General features: G+C 43.7%; 1 protein-coding gene across 1 annotated transcript in view; it reads right to left on the reverse strand.

Moving 5' to 3' along the window:
• Positions 1-17,916, reverse strand: part of LOC126092686 (protein pygopus-like) — a 50,564-nt gene extending 32,648 nt beyond the window's left edge. Inside the window, exon 1 of the mRNA XM_049908409.1 lies at positions 17,653-17,916. Coding sequence (XP_049764366.1) covers positions 17,653-17,916 — 264 coding nt within the window. The remainder of the gene's footprint in view (positions 1-17,652) is intronic.
• Positions 17,917-21,325: the final 3,409 nt, after the last annotated feature.

Here is a 21,325-nt window from a genome sequence, read left to right on the forward strand (position 1 = left end):
CAGATACTTTTATATACCTAGTATGCAAGGAATCGCTGTATAAAGCCCGAGTGTGTTAATGTTTCTACTTTGTATATTGTTTCGGAATCGACGAGGATTTGCATACCCTTCCTCCACATTATCAATCTAGTGTCTTAGTCACTGTTGAGTTGCCAAAGTAAGAAAACTCTGTATATTACATATAATAGGACAGTTCTCCGCAGACTTCCTATAAACGCATGACAGTTACTTTGCATTTACGTTATAACAAGACGAACATATTATTAACATCAATAAATCAATTCAAAAATCCAAAAGCACCCATTTCACAATTTTTTTGGATAACAGAATCACTATACACACATTGGCTATATCATCCAGATATTAAACCATTGGCCGGCCGAAGTGGCCGTGCGGTTAAAGGCGCTGCAGTCTGGAACCGCAAGACCGCTACGGTCGCAGGTTCGAATCCTGCCTCGGGCATGGATGTTTGTGATGTCCTTAGGTTAGTTAGGTTTAACTAGTTCTAAGTTCTAGGGGACTAATGATCTCAGCAATTGAGTCCCATAGTGCTCAGAGCCATTTGAACCATTTTTTTATTAAACCATTTTTAAGTGGTCAATAGAGTATCAAATATTAAGACACAGCCTCACAGCTCTACTTCCACCAGTACTTCAAGTCTTACCCTCCAAACTTCACAGAAGCTCTCCTGCACTCGTTGCGGGACTATCACCTCTGGAACAAAGGATGTTGCGGAGACTTCGCTTAGCCACAGCATAGGAGACTGCTTCTCGTACGAATATTTCACTCTGCAGCAGAGTGTGCGCTGATTTGAAACGTTCCCGTCAGATTAATACTTCGTTGCCAGACCGGAAGTAGAACACGGAACCTTTGCCTTTCGTGGACAAAAGTTCTTACCTTCTGAGCTATCGAGCCAACACAATAGCAATCCCGGTAAGGCAGACAATTTTAAACTCTAAGCAATTTTCAAAACATCGACAGTGCGCTGAAGAGTGTAACGTTCACGCATAACTCAACAAATAAGAGACACGATTGCAGAGGCGAAAAGAGAGTTATAAACTCAGAAAATTTTTCCAAACACTAATTAGAAATCCGCAAATAATGGTGTTACTACCGTTTCTCAGTCCAGCGCAGAAATCGACATGCCGTCAGCGGAGAGTAATTAATAAAAATTCTATTTTACAAATACGATTTTACAATATCAGATTATGCGTTCCGAAATCTTTGCAACAATACAAGGTGTTCCAAAATAATCTTTATAATTTCGACCATATACATGTTCAGAAAGTGATATGGGGAGAAAGGTGCGGTTCGCGCTATAATGTTCACACAGACCTTAGTCTTACTAGCCTTGTAACAGAATTCAGTGCGTGTGCCATTTGCAGCACGCGGAGCCATCTTCGGACCCCGGATAAATGCCTATTGCAGTCGTTCTACATTTACAACATTCGCACGCGAACGCCCAGAAGTCTGTCCGCTTCGTGATACTATCGATTTCCCTGGACATCGTGTGCCACTGTCTGATGGTCGGACGTGATGGTGATGTGCTTCTGTAACATGTATGGAAGTTACACTGGCTCAGGGTGTCAGATTTGTCGTTGTCAACTATTCGAAAAATGCCGCAAACAGCATCTACATCTACATTATACTCTGCAAACCACCGTGAGGAGCATGGCAGAGGGTACGTTCCACTATACCAGTTATAAGGGTTTCTTCCTGTTCCGTTTACGTATGGAGCGCGGGAAGAATGATTGTTTGAATTCCTCTGCGCGTGCTGCAATTACTCTAATCTTATCCTCGCGATTCCTATGTGAGCGATACGTAGTCTTCCAGTTCAGTTCCTTCAGTATTTCCGTGACACTCTCCCACGGATTAAACAAACCTGTGACTATTCGTGCCGCCCTTCTCTGTATACGTTGAATATCCTCTGTTAGTCCTATTTGTTAGGGGTCCCACATACTTGAACAGTATTCTCGAACCGGTCGCACGAATGATTTGTAAGTAATTTCCTTTGTAGACTGATTGAAATTCCCCAGTATTCTACCAGTCAACCGAAGTCTGCCACCTGCTTTACCCATGACAACCAATGTGATCATTCCTTTCATATCCCTACAAAGTGTTACACCAGGTATTTGTATTATTTGCCCGATTCTAACGGTGATTCATTAATATTACAGTCATAGAACACTACTTTTTTTCGGTTTCTCAAATGCAAAATTTTACATTCCTGAACATTTAGAGCAAGCTGCCAATCTTTGCACCACGTCGAAGTCCTATCAATATTTGACTGAATATTTATGCAGCTTCTTTCAGATTCAGATTCATTTTCTTTCAGATTCAGATTCATTGCAGATAAGTGCATCATCTGCAAAAGGCCTGCTTTTACTATTAATATCGTCTGCAAGGCCATTAACATACAACATGAACAACAGGGGTCGCAACACACTTCTCTGGGGCACACCCGAAGTAATGTCTAGATTCGACGATGACTCTCCATCCTGGATAATACACTCCTGGAAATGGAAAAAAGAACACATTGACACCGGTGTGTCAGACCCACCATACACTGCGAGAGGGCTGTACAAGCAATTATCACATGCACGGCACAGCGGACACACCAGGAACCGCGGTGTTGGCCGTCGAATGGCGCTAGCTGCGCAGCATTTGTGCACCGCCGCCGTCAGTGTCAGCCAGTTTGCCGTGGCATACGGAGCTCCATCGCAGTCTTTAACACCGGTAGCATGCCGCGACAGCGTGGACGTGAACCGTATGTGCAGTTGACGGACTTTGAGCGAGGGCGTATAGTGGGCATGCGGGAGGCTGGGTGGACGTACCGCCGAATTGCTCAACACGTGGGGCGTGAGGTCTCCACAGTACATCGATGTTGTCGCCAGTGGTCGGCGGAAGGTGCACGTGCCCGTCGACCTGGGACCGGACCGCAGCGACGCACGAATGCACGCCAAGACCGTAGGATCCTACGCAGTGCCGTAGGGGACCGCACCGCCACTTCCCAGCAAATTAGGGACACTGTTGCTCCTGGGGTATCGGCGAGGACCATTCGCAACCGTCTCCATGAAGCTGGGCTACGGTCCCGCACACCGTTAGGCCGTCTTCCGCTCACGCCCAAACATCGTGCAGCCCGCCTACAGTGGTGTCGCGACAGGCGTGAATGGAGGGACGAATGGAGACGTGTCGTCTTCAGCTATGAGAGTCGCTTCTGCCTTGGTGCCAATGATGGTCGTATGCGTGTTTGGCGCCGTGCAGGTGAGCGCCACAATCAGGACTGCATACGACCGAGGCACACAGGGCCAACACCCGGCATCATGGTGTGGGGAGCGATCTCCTACACTGGCCGTACACCTCTGGTGATCGTCGAGGGGACACTGAATAGTGCACGGTACATCCAAACCGTCATCGAACCCATCGTTCTACCATTCCTAGACCGGCAAGGGAACTTGCTGTTCCAACAGGACAATGCACGTCCGCATGTATCCCGTGCCACCAAACGTGCTCTAGAAGGTGTAAGTCAACTACCCTGGCCAGCAAGATCTCCGGATCTGTCCCCCATTGAGCATGTTTGGGACTGGATGAAGCGTCGTCTCACGCGGTCTGCACGTCCAGCACGAACGCTGGTCCAACTGAGGCGCCAGGTGGAAATGGCATGGCAAGCCGTTCCACAGGACTACATCCAGCATCTCTATGATCGCCTCCATGGGAGAATAGCAGCCTGCATTGCTGCGAAAGGTGGATATACACTGTCCTAGTGCCGACAATGTGCATGCTCTGTTGCCTGTGTCTATGTGCCTGTGGTTCTGTCAGTGTGATCATGTGATGTATCTGACCCCAGGAATGTGTCAATAAAGTTTCCCCTTCCTGGGACAGTGAATTGACGGTGTTCTTATTTCAATTTCCAGGAGTGTATCCTCCCTAGCAAAAGGTCCTCAATCCAGTGACAAATTTTATTTGATATCCCATATGAACGTAATTTCGACAATAAGCGCAGTTGCGGTATTGAGTTAGATGCTTTTCGGAAATCAAAACTACAGCATTTACGTGGTTGCCTTGATCCAAAGATTTCGGTATGTTATGTGAGAAAAGTGCGAGTTGAGTTTCACACGGTATTTTCTAAATCAACGAAGGCTGGCATTGAGGAGGTCATTCTGTTCAAGATAGCTCATTATGTTTGAACTCAGAATATGTTCTAAGATTCTACAACAAATCTTTCTACCTATCCCCATTTCTGAAATATGCGTGATCGGATCACGCTATAGCCTGTGAATATACGAGTCTGGATTTGGCGAATGCTTTGCGAACGTTACCTGCCCAAATGTGTAATGTCATCAAAGAAGTACGAAGATGTCATCTTATTGCACTTAAGAAATCGGTAAATACTTAAATACATACATCAAAGAAAGTTTTGCATCGCCCCGCTTCTCGGAACTCCTGAAATAGACGTTGACTGTGGATACTGTGTCACAGACACAGTCCCTTTGACTGTTCAGAGATGTCATTAAACCCGCCAAAAGTCATAAAAAACAATGCATGGGCAGCGCATATTAGATTCAGGGGGTCCGACAGCCGATCAGTTCCAGTCATTCTATCAGGAAGGAAGTACAAGGCTCGTGTTCCCTGTAATTCAACCATGCCTAGACGGTCAATACCGCTGTTCGATCGTTTCCGCATTGCTACTTGTACCAGGACAGGCTCTCAACAAGGGAAGTGTCCAGGCATCTCGGAGTGAACCAAAGCGATGTTGTTCGGACATGGAAGAGATACAGAGAGACAGGAACTGTCGATGACATGCCTCGCTCAGGCTGCCCAAGGGCCACTGCTGCAGTGGATGGCCGCTACCTACGGATTCTGGCTCGGAGGAACCCTAAAAGCAACGCCACCGTGTTGAATAATGCTTTTCTTGCAGCCACAGGACGTCTTCTTACGACTCAGACTGTGCGCATGATGCACAGGTTGCATGATGCGCAACTTCACTCACGACGTCCATGGCGAGGTCCATCTTTGGACCACTCAGGATTGGCATCACATTCTCGTCACCGATGAGTGTCGCATATGTCTTCAACCAGACAATCGTCGGAGATGTGTTTGGAGGCAATCCGGTCAGGCTGAACGCCTTAGACACACTGTCCATCCAGTGCAGCAACGTGGAGGTTCCCTGCTGTTTTGGGGTGGCATTATGTGGGGATAACGTACGCCGCTGGTGCTCATGGAAGACGCCGTAACGGCTGTACGATACGTGAATGTCAATCCCCGACAGATAGTGCAACCATATCGGCAGCATACTGGCGAGACATTCGTCTTTATCGACAACAATTCGCGCCCCTATCGTGCACATCTTGTGAATGACTTCCTTCAGGATAACAACATCGCTGGCCTAGAGTGGCCAGCATGTTCTTCAGACATGAACCCTGTCGAACACGCCTGGGATAGATTGAAAAGGTCTGTTTATGGGCGACGTGACCCACCAGCCACTCTGAGGGATCTACGCCGAATAGGCGTTGAGGAGTGGGACAATTTGGACCAACAGCGCCTTGATGAACTTGTGGATAGTACGCCACGACGAACAGAGGCATGCATCAATGCAAGAGGATGTGCTACTGAGTATTAGAGGTAAGGGTGTGTACAGCAGTCTGGATCACCACCTCTGAAGGTCTCGCTGTATGGTGGTACAACATGCAATGTGTGGTTTTCGTGAGCAATAAAAGGGGTGGAAATGCTGTTTATGTTGATCTCTATTCCAATTTCTGTACAGGTTCCGGAACTGTCGGATCCAAAATGATGCAAAACTTTTTTTGATGTGTGTATATAAACTCATTTTATAGCATTGCGAACTGCATATAGTAGAAGTTAAAAAGTTGACTTCACTCCAAACCACTTCGTCCAACATCACTACCTTTTCTAGTTTCGGCTCTTGAGTAAGAATGACTTGCCACTGCTCCTCAGACATTCAAAAACCTCACTGAAATTGTCCCCAGCAGACTCCACCGTTATAAATGAGAAGGGTGGACATACCCCATATCAATATCCGCTGACAAGAGTCCAGGTACGTTTCATCAGATAGCGTATCTGTGTCTGTAATACACTCATGCTCATAAATTAAGGATAATTGCAGAATGTGGAGCCACACAACGTGGCACTACACGAAACTGGCGCTAATCGCATAGGCACATAGGGAACACACACGACACAGATCTGTAAGTCCACGGTATTGGTGATAAGTTGAGAAAACCATCCCGAAACACATGTGCTACATAACGCCACTGTTTCCTGTGCATGTACCCCGACATCAATATGGATCACCTTGCACACATACACAGGCCGCACAACGATTTGGCGTACTTTGGATCAGGTGGTCGAGCAGCTGCTGGGTTATAGCCTCCCATTCTTGCACCAGTGCCTGTCGGAACTACTGAAGTGTCCTAGGAGTTTTAAGACGTGCAGCTATACGTCGACCGAGAGCATCCCAGACGTGCTCGATGGGGTTTAGGTCTGGAGAACAAGCACAGCACTCCATTAACCTGATATCTTCTGTTTCAAGGTACTCCTCCACGATGGCAGCTCGGTGGGGCCGTGCGTTATCATCCATCAAAAGGAAGGTGGAACCCCCTGCACCCCTGACAAGGCGTACACACTGGTGCAAAATGACGTCCCAATACACCTGACCTGTTACAGTTCTTCTGTCAAAGACATGCAGGGGTGTACGTGCACCAATCATAATCCCACCCCACACCATCTAACCACTCCCTCCATACAGGTCCCTTTCAAGGACATTAAGGAGTTGGAATCTGGTTTCTGGTTCACGCCAGATTAAAACCCGGCGGGAATCACTGTTCAAACTTTACCTGGACTTGTTCGTGAACATAACCTGGGACCACTGTTCAATGACCATGTACTGTGTTCTTGACACTAGGCTTTACGGGCTCTCATGTGACGAGGGGTCAGTGGAATGTACCTTGCAGGTCTCCGGGCGAATAACCATGTCTGTTCAGTCGTCTGTAGACTGTGTGTCTGGAGACAACTGTTCCAGTGGCTGCGTTGAGGTCCCGAGCAAGGCTACCTGCAGTACTCCGTGACCGTCTGCAGGCACTGATGGTGAGATATCGGTCTTCTTGTGGTGTTGTACACTGTGGACGTCCCGTACTGTAGCGCATGGACACGTTTCCTTTCTGCTGGAATTGTTGCCATAATCTTGAGATCACACTTTGTGGCACACGTAGGGCCCATGCTACGACCTGCTGTTTTTGACGAGCCTGCAGTCGCCTTAGTATTCTACCCCTCACAACGTCATCAATATGTGTTCTTTGAGCCAGTTTCAACACACAGTCATCATTAGCATGTCTGAAAACGTCTGCACACTTACTCGCTGCACCATACTCTGACGTGTACCAACACACCTCTGCGTCTGTAGACTGCTGCCAGCGGCACCTTGCGACGACCGCAGGTCAAATGTACCGCATAGTCATACCCCGAGGTGATTTAAACCCGCAAACCGCCCACCAGAGCGTTGTTTCACCATGTATCAGCATTATCCTTAACTTATGAGCATGAGTGTAGGTTGCGACACGGATCTCTGAAGCTTTAGGTATGTGAGTGACAAGGAATACCTGTTTAAAATTACTGAAATCTTAACAGCGTGAAGAAAAACATTGCAATAAAAACGGAATAGTTTTGTTATTGCTACTAGAAAAAGATTTGAATGATGAGAACTATACCCATTTAAAAAGTTAAAAGGGTTTTGCGTGATGCATATTATTTGCCGTATAGGTACGACTCGCTAGTAGCTGTGGTAATAGTAGTAGAAGTATTGTTTATTGCCTGTCGAAGTCAACGTAAAGGTGCCCGGTTTTTTTCCGACTGACAATGTTGCCTCAGCTCACCTGCTGCATGGCTGCCCTCTACACGCAGACGGCCGCACCGCGCGAGCTGCTCAGGAGTCAGGGCGACCCCTGGTCCAGCGAGCTCTGCCCAAGCACACGCCTGCGTCTCTCCACCCGCAACTGCGTAAATCACAAGACAAACAACTAATTACGACAGCGACTCGCTGCTCACGAGTGACACATACAGGGTGACGAATATTGAATTGTATGAAATAAAATCGTCATAACTTCTGAGCGGATTGCGTTAGGACGTTCCAACTGCACGGTGGGCCGCGAGACATGATGACAATTAGTATGCACTGTATGGAATCCCCCTCCCGGATGTTGAACTTCGCCGTGACGTATACCCTTCCTTCCAAGTGTAACCTGGCCTTGTTCCACCCTCCCCAGATTCCCCCTTTTCATCTCCCCTCCTTCTCCCGAGCGGATTTTCCTCCTTCCCCCCCCCTCCCGAGTCCGTGCACCCCATCCTCGCCTCTTTCCCTCCCATGTCCTTCCCTCCCCGCCCCTCTTCGGTGCGCCCCCGCGCGTCTCACCCTTCTCTTCCCCTGCTTCCCTTCTTCCCTTCTCCCTCATCTCCTTCCACCTGGCAGATACTCCGTTTTGCTCATCGCAGTGTGCTGCGTCAGTGTTGTGTTTGATGCTGTTCTCCTGTGCGTCGAGAGATGTGATTTTAATTGTGTGCTGGACTTGTACATAGTGTTACTGTCAGTGATTTTTATGTGCTACGCCGTCCATCGATACTTTTATGCTCCGGTCATCTGTTGCCTTGTGTTCTTTTAACTGTCCCAATGTGTGGTTCCTGTGTGCGCCGCTTGTATAACGGTTTTTATCTCCATTTTACAGTCGCCCCTTTTTGTCTATTGTCTTCCATAATATTCCCCCTTTTTTATATCTATGTCCACCATATTTTCTCCTTTATATTATTTTTAAATGTCTTCCTTTGTATGTTCTATGTCTTTCGACTGAAGAGCAGTGCATATGCCGCTGCCAGCCTGCCCCCCTGGGGAACTGAAATACGATAAAGGAAAAAAAAAATTGTATGCTTTGGCTTCGTGACAAAGCCCACTTTCATTTGAATGGGTTCGTCAATAAGCAAAATTTTTGCATTTGGGGGACTGAAAATCCGCATTTCGCGATCGAGACGGCTCTTCACCCTCAACGGGTGACTGTATGGTGTGCAATGTCCAGTCAGCCCCCTCGCAGAATATGTAGGTATGCGTATAGTGAAACCAACAAAGCCTTTCCTTGTAAGCACTCTTGTTTGGACGGTGGCCAAGGGTACTCATATTTCATACTTGAAAGACTCCTTGCAAATGTTACAGAAACACCAGTCGCTCATTTATAAATTACAATAGGTAATAAAAATTACGTATAGGTACGTGCATGTCTGTATGGACATCCACGCATTTTCCTTGTGCTTTAACTGAGCTGTAATGTACACTTGCTATAAAACACAAATAAAACAGGAATTATCTGTCAAAAGATGCTAAAGCTTTCTCTTTTGTACTCACGGTTGGCTGACGACTACAAAGAAAAAGGGAAAGTGTCAGCCACCGTGAGAACAAGTGAAAGCTAGTGAACAATGTGTAGTGTGTTTTATCCCTTCCACCCTCCCACCCTGCCCTCCTTACTTTCTCTCCTGTGACAGTAAAAGATACCGTCTGCAGTCGGCTTTACCTCATCAAGTTTCCTAATGAAATGTATAAATCATGATAGGTTAAAACGTTGGGCATTGTTTCTGCAAGAATTCCGCTTCACAATAGTCTACATTCCCGGTAAGGAGAACATTGTTGCGGACGCGCTGTCACGCGCACCGGCTGGGCTTGAGAAAAGTAACACAGAAGGCAACCTCGAGAAAAATTTCAGTATTCTTTACATTCAGAAAGTCGCCTTTGAAAACTTCATCACCACATCTTTAAAGGACATTGCTCATGAACAAGATAAAGATCCGATTTGGAAAGATATCAAAAGTAAATGGCATGAAAAGACACACACTCAGATTCGGCATTATTACCTGGTTAGAAACAACATACTCTTCAAACGCTGCACTGTTGATGACAAGCTATGGGTACTTTGCATTCCAGACGATTTTGTTAATAAGCTCATTTGGTACATTCATTTCAGCTACGCACATTTTGGTCCACGAAAATGTTATCATATTCTTCGAACGACTTGTTATTTTAACAATATGGAAAAGCGAATTGGAAGAGTCTTGTCTATTTGTAAACTTTGTCAAAAGGCGAAACCATCTACTATCTCACATCGTGCTCCGTTGTTTCCTATTATTCCTTCCAAATTAAAAGAATTTGCTGCTGTTGATCTCGTGGGACCCCTTGTCAGAACATCGAATGGATTTTCGTACGTTCTAGTCGCTGTTGAACTTACTTCAAAATTTGTTTCTTTCACTCCGTTACGTAAAGCCACTGGACGGTCTGTATCCAACGCCTTTGTTAAAAATTTTTTACGTGAAGTTGGACACGTTAGTAAAGTCATTTCAGATAACGGACCGCAATTCAGATCTGCTGTTTGGTCACGCATGCTTCGGAATCATAAAATCAAACCTGTTTTTATTTCATTGTATTCACCACATTGTAACCCGTCTGAACGGATTATGAAAGAAATCAATAAGCTTTGCAGACTTTATTGTCACAGAAAGCATCAGCATTGGGACAGATATTTACACTTATTTCAAAATGTGCTGAATGAAATGCCTCATGATTCCACTGCTTTACCACCTACTCTTGTACTGAAGAATGAAGAACCTCCAAACAGAATCAGAGAGCTTGTACCTTTCCCGAATACACGTAAACTTCGACACAAAGACATAATTGATTTGGCTCTAAAAAATATAAAATCTGCAGCAGACAAAAGGAGAAAACTACACGGTAAAGCAAATGCAAAGAAATTATATATTGGTCAGAAAGTTCTCATTAAAGCTCATTCATTGTCACATAAGAAGAAACACTTGAGTCACAAATTCTTTCTAGTTTACAATGGACCTTACAGAATCCGACGTATACCACATGATAATTGCGTTGAAGTTGAAACTCTGCGTACTAGGAAGAGTAAAGGTTTACACCACATTTCTCATGTAAAACCATTTATTGACAGATAATCTGCTTTTTAACTTAGTCTTTGCAATTGTCACTTCACGCTACTTGTACAATTTGTCCCACTGAGAAACTGTTAACATGCAACTATGTTTTTAAAGTTAACTAACCATCCAGTCAAGAACATAGGTAACTTAGACAAGTAATTGCGAATGCATTGTTATTGCGAACAGACGACACAGTGTTGTTATTTATACATTCTTCCTTGTTAGTTGCACGATTACATAACGAATATACGGCTTACATACTTAGAACATATACCAGCACTGCTAATGAAATTTTCATGCAACATTTTGGTTTGCTTACGAGTGGATTCTGGATTTGAGGTGCTTTCTGTGAAATGCCAGATGACACAGTGGTTAGTTTATGTGACAGCTACACGATTTTATCACGACGCTGCTAATGCGTGACAATTTACAATGTTGCTTTTGCGGTGTATCTGTTTTATATCTGCACAGTTTTTTCTGAATTCTTCTATAAAGTGAGACATGTTTTAGTAGTAACTTTTGTGGTATAGCTACAATGAGACAGCCTTTTCCGTAGCACAACAATACTCTACAGCACAGTACTTTCCTCATCACGGCAATAAGCGTAATAAGTATGATATCTATACGCAAAGCATTTCACTTTTGTGTATCATGAGGTAAGTACATTGACTTCTGCAGAACTTAGCTTTCGGAGGACAATAACTACGACACTCCCCAGAGATTATCTTAGAGCAAGACGCACATTTAGCGCTACTGGACACGTATTTGAGTGATTAATTTTGTACTTAAGACATTTATTTTTAGAGATTTTTGAATTACAAAGAAAGTTTTTCGTGACACATTTCATTTCATTGCTGTAAGCTGTAATACCTGAGGATACAATTACAATAAACCTCAGGGGGGTACACGCCTACTTTGTGTACCATGTGTTTGGCAAGCACAAGGAGCCCTAGCTAATATGGTATTTGCTTATACAACTTTACACATCGGTACCATATTTCTCTAACACATAAATTACACAGCTATCTGATCATTTAACTGAGAGAGACAAACTTTTTTTTTATGTCAGTGACACATGTTTACGCAATTACAGAGTTGGATTACTTCACACTTAAGAAATTGTACTTTGTCTGTACTTTGTGCACTGTTCATATTTTTTTGGTACCATTGTGATACTATGAGAGCTTTGAATGATGTATTTTGGTATGAGATCATAATTTTTAAAGTACGTTTGAGGTAGATGACACTACTGAAATGAGCAGAGAATTTTCTTTAGGTTTTGAAATCATTGGAGGAAGCTACGACGTTTTTGACATTTGACTGAGGTGTTATGATGTTATTTTTACGACGACGATGTGTATTATGCTGTTGAGGTATGTTTATGTCAATAAAATTCTTGACCTGTGAAATATTTTTATATGAGACTGTCACTGTAGCGGAAACTACTGTCGTAAATATTTCCGTAAGAAAGTTAAGTGACCACCTGCACATAATGCGACGGGGGCACCCAGGTGTGTCAGACACCTGGAGAACAAGCCTTTTCAGACGCTCAGGTAGAAAAGAAAGCCATTAGGGTGTGCCAGACGCACAGGTGGAAGAGAAGGACAAAGAGAGGCCTATACCTCTGTTTATGACATTCCTTTGTAGAGGGCATCGCTAATGCGACACGCTCGTTACTTGAAAACATATGATTACTCGCACTTTGTGCTAATTATTGAAATGCTTATGAATTGATGGGAAATATTCGTACATCTGCTCACCTGATTATGACAAGTGTCTTTCTACGAGAGTTGAGAGCCATTAACTTATGAAATGAAATGTCACATGACTACTGAATGATATTTTTATGCTTTGGTTTGTGTAATTGCTTATTTCATTTGATGTCTGGTTTCCAGCTGTGTTGCAGCATTGCTTTTATAAAATGAGATGCATTTGCTAATGTGAACTCTTTCTGTCAACAGATCTATTAAATGATAATTTTGTAATCCACATTCTTTAAAAAGGAGCACTTGGAAAGGAAAGAACAATACGAAGGAACTAGTAACAGTAAAACAAAATTTTCTTTTCAAGTACATGGTAATATTTTTTTTTACAATAAGTTGTTATGGTGCACCACTTTAATTACATAGACATTAAGATGACCACTTTAATTACATAGACATTAAGATGACCACTTTAATTACATAGACATTAAGATGTGAATATGCATTTCCCTTGTCTGCATTGTTGTTTTTACTGTAATATTTTTTCTGCTTGCGCTATGTCATGTTTAGGTATAAGTTGCTGCTGTTTGCCAGGCATAGTGTTATTGAATTTGACTTTTGCTAATTTATGCTGCTAGCTTTGCCAATTTGCATTTTTTGTCATTTCTGTTTGTGTTGATTTGTTGTGATGCTGCATTGCCTCGTCCCTTGGTATATATATCTGAGCTCAGTAGATTTAAGTTAGCTTAAGAGGGGGTAGACTATATAAGAAACTGACTATGGAGAATAGGTAAAGAATGCATTGCGAAGAAAGATTTGGGCCCAAATGAGTATGGTACAATCAGAAATAATTATATTGAAAGAAATATGAATCGAATACAGGAAGGAGGTATAGGTAGGATTTTCTTGGAAATAAATGATGAGGTAAGCAATATGTGAACATATAAATACAGAAAGCATGCTTAGATAGGATTTTTTTTGGTGGAAGCAAAGGTTGAAATAAGACGAACGATCTATGGAATGAAGGGAGATCTCCAAGCAAAATACTGCAGTAAACCAAACCCTGTCCTTTCCTCTTTGCTGCCTTTTCCAAATATGTAATTGTGTGTTGTCCTTTCCTTTTGGTGTTATCCCACTATGTGTTTGTGTACCCTTGTGTATTTGTGTTTTTTTTTGTCTTTATGTGTTTAGCTGATGAGAGCTATGTTGTAGAATTTTTCTAATATTCTGTTATTTTCTTTGTAAAGATGCTTAGACATTATTTATTCTGTGTTGTTTTAATGCTCATGTGTGAAGTTGACGTTTCAAAAGTGATTCTGATCTTTTATTTTTATCCTCATGTCATCATTCCTGTAACACTGATGTATATGTTTATTTCTATTCTTTTGTAAAGCCCCTATTACTACAAATATTATCTGTATTGTTATGTTTTTAATGATGTATTTTGTATCTTTGTAATTGTATTCTTATGTTATATAATTGTAATTGACGCCAGTTAATCAAATTAAGTAATTTGTAAGCATTCATTTCACTGCACACATTTCTGTTGGTCATAGTATATGGACAATATGTGAGAAGTAGGGACTGTTAGTGTTTGCACGTGTGTTACTAATTCAGCAAGGGACTGGATAACAGCATTGCTGGTTCTAAGAACAATTCCACAAACTTTGTGAGTGCACAAGTGGTGGTTATGGACTTGCTCTATTATCCGCAAGACTCTTTAATGGTGATTGTGCACCTGCACAGTCGCAACAGATGGCTGCTGGCCATCTCTACAAGGACTACAGTGGGTCTACACCTCTGGTGGCCCACAAATACCACAATCTCTACCAGGACTGCAGTGGGTCTGCTCAGTGATGACCTACGTACCAATATTCTTCGAAACGTCGACTGACTCTGCTGTGGGTTTGCTCTGTTGTGGCCCATTACCTGTCAGCATGTCACGAGTCAGCACTGTCTTTCCGTTGGAAGGACAACACTACTTCTTCAAGACTGCATGGAAATCCACTACTTCTGTGTGCAATTTCTTTTACTAATGAGACTTTGTGAAAAAAACTGTAATTACTATTATGATGAATGATCAGGACTGTCTTTATGGACTGTGAGAAAATTTTAGCTTTTGACCAACATTGTATCAATAAGTGTGTGCATTGGATATCTTTGTTAGTGTAATTATGAAAAATTTTATCAAATCATTATTGGCCACTGGCCAAAAAAATTTGTAAAATTTTTTGTGGGGAGCATGGGGGCTATGTAAGTAGGCTGTTTAGATTTTTATATTGGTAATGCCACGTAGCACTCTGTATGAAAATCACTGGCTGTGCTGTGTGCAGTATGTGGCTAGTTTGCATTGTTGTCTGCCATTGTTGTCATGAACTGCTATAGCTGGATGCGAACAGCGCGTAGCGCTGGGCAGTTGGAGGTGAGCCGCCAGCAGTGGTGGACGTGGGGAGAGAGATGGCGGAGTTTTGATAATCTGTAAGACTGAATGTCAATTATGAATATTAAGGTAAATACATTGTTTGTTCTCTATTAATATCTTTCATTTGCTAACTATCCCTATCAGTAGTTAGTACCTTCAGTGGTTTGAATCTTTTATTTAGCTGGCAGTAGTGGCGCTCGCTGTTTTGCAGTAGCTTGAGTAGCGAAGATTTTTGTGAGGTAAGTGATTTGTAAAAGGTATAGGTTAAAGTTAGTCAGGGCCATTGTTTTGTAGGGGTTATTGAAAGTCAGATTGCGTTGCGCTAAAATTATTGTGTGCCAGGTTAAGCACAGTCTTGTATAATTTGTTCAAAGTGGACGTTTCATATGTATAATTGTTTTAAGGGGACGTTTCAATTTGATGATGATGATGATGTCCTCCTCGCCGTGTCCGGCGACAGCGACTCCGTCAGTCTTCTCTGTCCTTGTTGTGGTAGGCTCGGATGTGGCTCGCGAATCCGAATTTCGCTTTGAATATCCTGTTGCATGGAGCACAGTGAAGTTGACCAGCAGAGTTGTAAGTATACGTGTAGACAGGCTTGAGCTGAGATTTTCGGAGCTCTCTTTTAACATCCAGGTTCATTAGACGCTTTTGCTCGAATTGCTCGATGCTCTTATGTACAGTTGATCGCCACTCCGATCGGCGCAATGCTAGCTCCTCCCAACGGTTGCTTGGAATGCCACAGGCTGCAAGGTGGCGTTTGATGGTGTCTTTATATCGCAGGTGTTGACCACCTTTCCTCCTCTTCCCGCACGAGAGCTGCGAGTAGAACACCGCTTTAGGTAACCTACTGTCATCCATGCGTACTATGTGACCACTCCATCTCAGTTGATGTTTCATTATTAAAGCTTCAATACCAGCCAGTTTCATGCGGCGCAAAATCTCCGTGTTTGGGACACGGTCTTCCCATTTGATGCGCAGAATTGATCTCAGACATCGAAGATGAAATTTATCTAGCTTCTTAATGTCAGCTTTGTAACAGCACCAGGTTTCCGAGGCATAGAGTAAGGTGGATAATACTACTGCTTTGTAGACTGCAATTTTTGTTTGTAGTTTGAGATCATGTGATTTCCATACTCGGTCATTAAGCTTACCGAAGGCTGAGGCTGCGCTGGCTATACGCGCTGCGATTTCCGTTGTCAGGCTGTTGTCACTTCTAATTTGGCTTCCCAGGTATTTGAACTTTGACACATTTTGCAAGGGTTTGTTATTTATCTCAATACTAGAGTCATCTGCATTAAGACCTCTAAGTGGCTGTTTGAGAACTTGCGTCTTAGTGATGCTAATGGCTAAGCCAAATCTTCTGCAGGAGGCATTTAGCAGATTTATGTAAGTCTGAAGAGTTTCGCAAGAATTAGCCATCATGCATACATCATCCGCGTAGAGAATCTCTAAGATGGATAGTTTGGTTACGCGACTTTTTGTTCTGAGGCGAGAGATGTTGAAGACACTTTTGTCTGTCCTTGTGTCGAGACTAATTTGATTACTACAGGCTTTGGACGCGTCTCTCATAACAACTGCGAAGTAAAGTGAGAAGAGTGTGGGAGCCAGAACACAGCCTTGTTTTACACCACATGTCACGGGAAACTGTTCTGAGAGCTTGTCGTCATGGCGGATTTTTGCCATCATGTTTTCATGAAACTGCCGAATCAAACTGACAATTTTGTCAGGGCACCCAGTTTTCTTTAGTATGATCCAGAGAGCTTCCCGTGGGACACGATCAAAAGCTTTTTCCAGGTCTACAAAGCACATGAACAAAGGCCGATGTTGCTCTAAGCTTTTCTCTTGCATTTGTTTGACAACAAATATGGCATCCACTGTGCCTCTGTTTGGGCGAAAGCCACACTGGGTCTCTGGTAGCAGTTTTTCTGCTAAGTGTGTTAACCGGGTGTTAATTATGTGGGCAAGGACTTTTCCCGCTGCTGAGAGAAGAGAAATGCCCCTGTGGGAGCTGCAGTCTGATATGTCACCCTTGCCTTTATAGATCTTGGAAATACAAGCATCTTTCCAGTCTTGTGGAATCATTTCATACTCCCAAATCCTTAAGATCAGAGCAAACAATGGTTTCTTGATGTTTGGCCCCCCATATTTATATAGCTCTGATGGCAAGTTATCTAATCCTGCTGTTTTGTCATTTTTCAGCTTAGCCAGTGCTGAAATGAATTCATCGTAGGAAGGGGCATCCGCAAGTTGTTCCTCAACTGGCAGGTCTTCAAGTGCTTCTATGTATGGAATATCGGTTGTCTGATGGTCGGGATTAAGAACGTCATTAAAATGTTCCGCCCACCGAGACAGGATGTCACTCTGTTGCGTCAGCCGACAACTTTTATCTTTGTTATAGACTGGTGCTATCTTCCCAACTCTTGGACCAAAGATAGTTTTCAGGGACTCAAAGAATCTGCCCGTTTGGTGTGTGTCGGCATATAGCTGTATTTCATTTGCTTTATTTGCCCACCAACTGTCTTTGAGAGCACGTACCTTCACTTTCAGATTGTAATGCGCTGCTCTACGCTTGTTATCATCAGGGGTGCGAAGAGAGGTTCTGAAATCATAAATTAGCTTTCTGATCTCTGGATCTGAGTCGTCAAACCAGTCCTGGTGCTTCTTCTGAGGCTTTCCCAAGACTTCTGAAGCACAGCCACGCAGTCTGCCAGCGTATGCACTCCACTGTTCGTCTACAGGGGCAGATTCAGATATCAAAAGGCCATCGACACCAAATTTTTCATCCAGTTTTGCTCTCATAGTCTGATCATTGGCCAAGATTTTGCAGGACAATTTTGTTGGTATTTTGTGTGAAGCTCGGCGTGGTGCCTTCAAAGTTATCTTTAATTTGGATCTCACGAGTCGATGGTCTGTCCATCCCTGAGCGCCTCTCATTGCACGTGTGACCAGTACGTCACCAAGATCTTTTTTCCGTACTATCACATAATCCAGAAGGTGCCAGTGTTTAGATCGCGGATGCATCCATGTCGTTTTATATTTTTCAGGCAGACGAAAATATGTATTTGTCAGACAGAGTTCAAACTCGGCACATAGAGTTAGAAGATCCAAACCATTCGAGTTGCATTTTCCAATCCCATGGCGACCGAGGACTCCATTCCAAGCACTGAAATCATTCCCAACACGAGCATTAAAATCACCAAGTAACAGAAGTTTATCTGCAGAAGGAATATCCCTAAGGACAAGTCGGAGGTCTTGGTAGAACTTGTTCTTCTCTTCATCCGGAGATGGCAATGTAGGTGCGTATACATTGATCAAGTGAAGATATTTCTTGGATGCCAGGTGAAGTCTGAGTGTTATTATTTTGTCACTGATACCTTTTGGGAGTTCTATTAGTGAACATGCCAATTTATTGCGTATGGCAAAGCCTACCCCACTTTCCGCCCTTTCAGTGGATGATTTTCCACTCCAGTAGTAGGTATAACCTCCGAGCGGTTCACATAACTGTCCAGAGTCACTAAGATGTGTTTTACTTATGGCAGTAATGTCGATGTTATATTTAGCCAATTCCCTTGCGATAAGTCCTGTCTTTCTCTCTGGGCACTGATTATGCTCGTTATCCTGTAAAGTACGGACGTTCCAGACTCCAATCATTAGATATTTAAGGTAACTGTTTATTTTATTATTTTTTTGACCGCATATGTTAGTGAACAAGTGACCGCAGTTTGCCACTTGTGCTGGTTTGAGACGGGCTATGTTTAGGCCACCTTTTCTAGGCCCCTCCCTGGATTAGGGAAAGCAGAGCGATCCTAAATAGGGCTGCTTTGTCGTCTGACGAGCTGCCGAACCAGTCCTCCCGTCTCTCACGAGTACCAGAACGACCATCACCGTCTGACCGCCTAACGTGCAGAGCACCAACTAAGGTTCAGGTACACCAAACCCTTGCCTCACCATCAGTACTCCATCGCCGCAGGACTTTCAATGCTCATAGTCCATTGAAACTTTGCCGGAGTCATCTGCGCGTGAAGGTATTTAAAGTGGACAAGCAGTTGCGCAGATGCAGATCCACTCTCTCGTCCTCTGCCTCTGGTTGGCAGTGGATCGTAGGGCCGATACAACTGGCAAGAGGCAGGGGATGCAGTGAATGGCCATATGTCACTGGAAGTATCCTGACATACGCCCTTAAGGCACATCACAGGTGCCTTGCTTCGTCGGTACAGAAGCCGTGAGAACAAGTGAAAGCTAGTGAACAATCTGTAGTGTGTTTTATCCCTTCCACCCTCCCACCCTGCCCTCCTTACTTTCTCTCCTGTAACAGTAAAAGATACCGTCTGCAGTCGGCTTTACCTCATCAAGTTTCCTAATGAAATGTATATTTGATATACTGCAATGCATAAATTTAAAAAAAATTGTCAATGCTGTCGTCCTGTATCCCTCCGCAGCTATTTTAATTAAAAAATTTTTCTACTATTACTGGGTTTCTTAAAAATTTAGTACCACTCAACAGTAAAAGACGTAAATAAAACTCCAAAGTAAGGTTGCCTACTTTTTCCCAGGCAGATGGAAACAGGTAAGCCCTCATCAGCATTTGCCGTGCATAACTATATACAAAATATAAATAATGTTATTGTGAACACGATGGCATAGGATTGCCCTAACAAAAGGGGGCAAAAAATTTAATTACATAATTTTTCATTAAAAATAGCCGAGCAGGGGTATGGAGCGGAAATTCTGGAGCGTTTAAGTCGCGATCTTAGAGTCTGATTCGAGAGCTCGCAGTGGGTCAGTAACTGTGAATTATGAGTCAAGTTACTTGGCCCTAAAACAATTATAGAGTGACCACGTGTACAGTAAGTCGCAATAAAAACAGTGTGCGGTTGGTAATTACTTCTGTTTGTATCAAGCAGTGACGAAGAAAAAGGATTAGTGTCATATTGTCTTTGTGCTTCAAGCCTTCCACGGAACTAATGTAGAAGGGTGAGTTGGCGAAGAGAAGAATAGTACGTACCCAGTAATTATCAACATGGGTATGGACTTGAATAAGAGACTTCTATGAAACTTCCTGGTAGATTAAAACTGCTTGCCGGACCGAGACTCGAACTCGGGACCTTGTGGCTGAGCCATGTCTCCGCAATATCCTTTCTTTCAGGAGTGCTAGTTCTGCAAGGTTCGCAGGAGAGCTTCTTTAAAGTTTGGAAGGTAGGAGACGAGGTACTGGCAGAAGTAAAGCTGTGAGGACGGGACGTGAGTCGTAGCTCAGTTGGTAGAGCAGTTGCCCGCGAAAGTCAAAGGTACCGAGTTCGAGTCTCGGTCCGGCACATAGATTTAATCTGCCAAGAAGTTTCATATCAGCGCACACTCCGCTGTAGAGTGAAAATTTCATTCACAAGACTTCTACATCTACATACTCCGAGCCACCGTAAGGTGCGTGGCGGGGGGTACCCTGTACCATTACTTGTCATTTCCCCCCTGTTACACTCGCAAATAGTACGAGAAAAAAACGACTGTGTGTAGGCCTCCGTATGAGCCCTAATTTCTCCTATCTTATTTTCGTTGTCCTTACGCGCGATGTATGCTGGCGGCAGCAGAATAGTTCGGCAGTCTGCTTCAAATACCGGTTCTCTAAATTTTCTCAATAGTGTTTCCCGAAAAGAAAGCCGCTTTCCCTCCACGGATTCCCATTCGAGTTCCCGAAGCATCTCCGTAACACGTTTTCTTCGAACCTACCGGTAACAATTCTAGAAGCCCTCCTCTGTGTTGCTTCGATGTCTTCCTTCAATCCGACCTGGTACGGATCCCAAACACTCGAGCAGTACTCAAGAATAGGTCGCACCAGCGTCCTATTTGCGGTCTCCTTTACAGGTGAACCACTATTTCCTAAAATTTTCCCAGTATACCGACGTCCACCATTCGCCTTCCCTACCACAGTTCTCACATGCTAGTTCTCAGTGATTGTTCAGTGAACTTAATAAAGATCTGGTGGTACGGAAATATTCCAAAATTACATAAAGTGACGGCAGTGCAACAGAGCGTTGAGCACAGATTGGCTCATGATGATTGCCACCCACAACACCTACGTTGCCCACACCACAGTTTGTAGGGGGCTGAGGGGGGGGGGGGGGGGAACCAAGGATCTAAGTATTTTTAATATTTAGGAAGACGAATGGCGACTTGTAAGTAGCCATAAAGAAGTTCCAATTCCGACCCTGAT

This window comes from Schistocerca cancellata, chromosome 7 (assembly GCF_023864275.1).
Source record: "Schistocerca cancellata isolate TAMUIC-IGC-003103 chromosome 7, iqSchCanc2.1, whole genome shotgun sequence".
In the NCBI taxonomy this organism is placed as follows: Eukaryota; Metazoa; Arthropoda; class Insecta; order Orthoptera; family Acrididae; genus Schistocerca; species Schistocerca cancellata.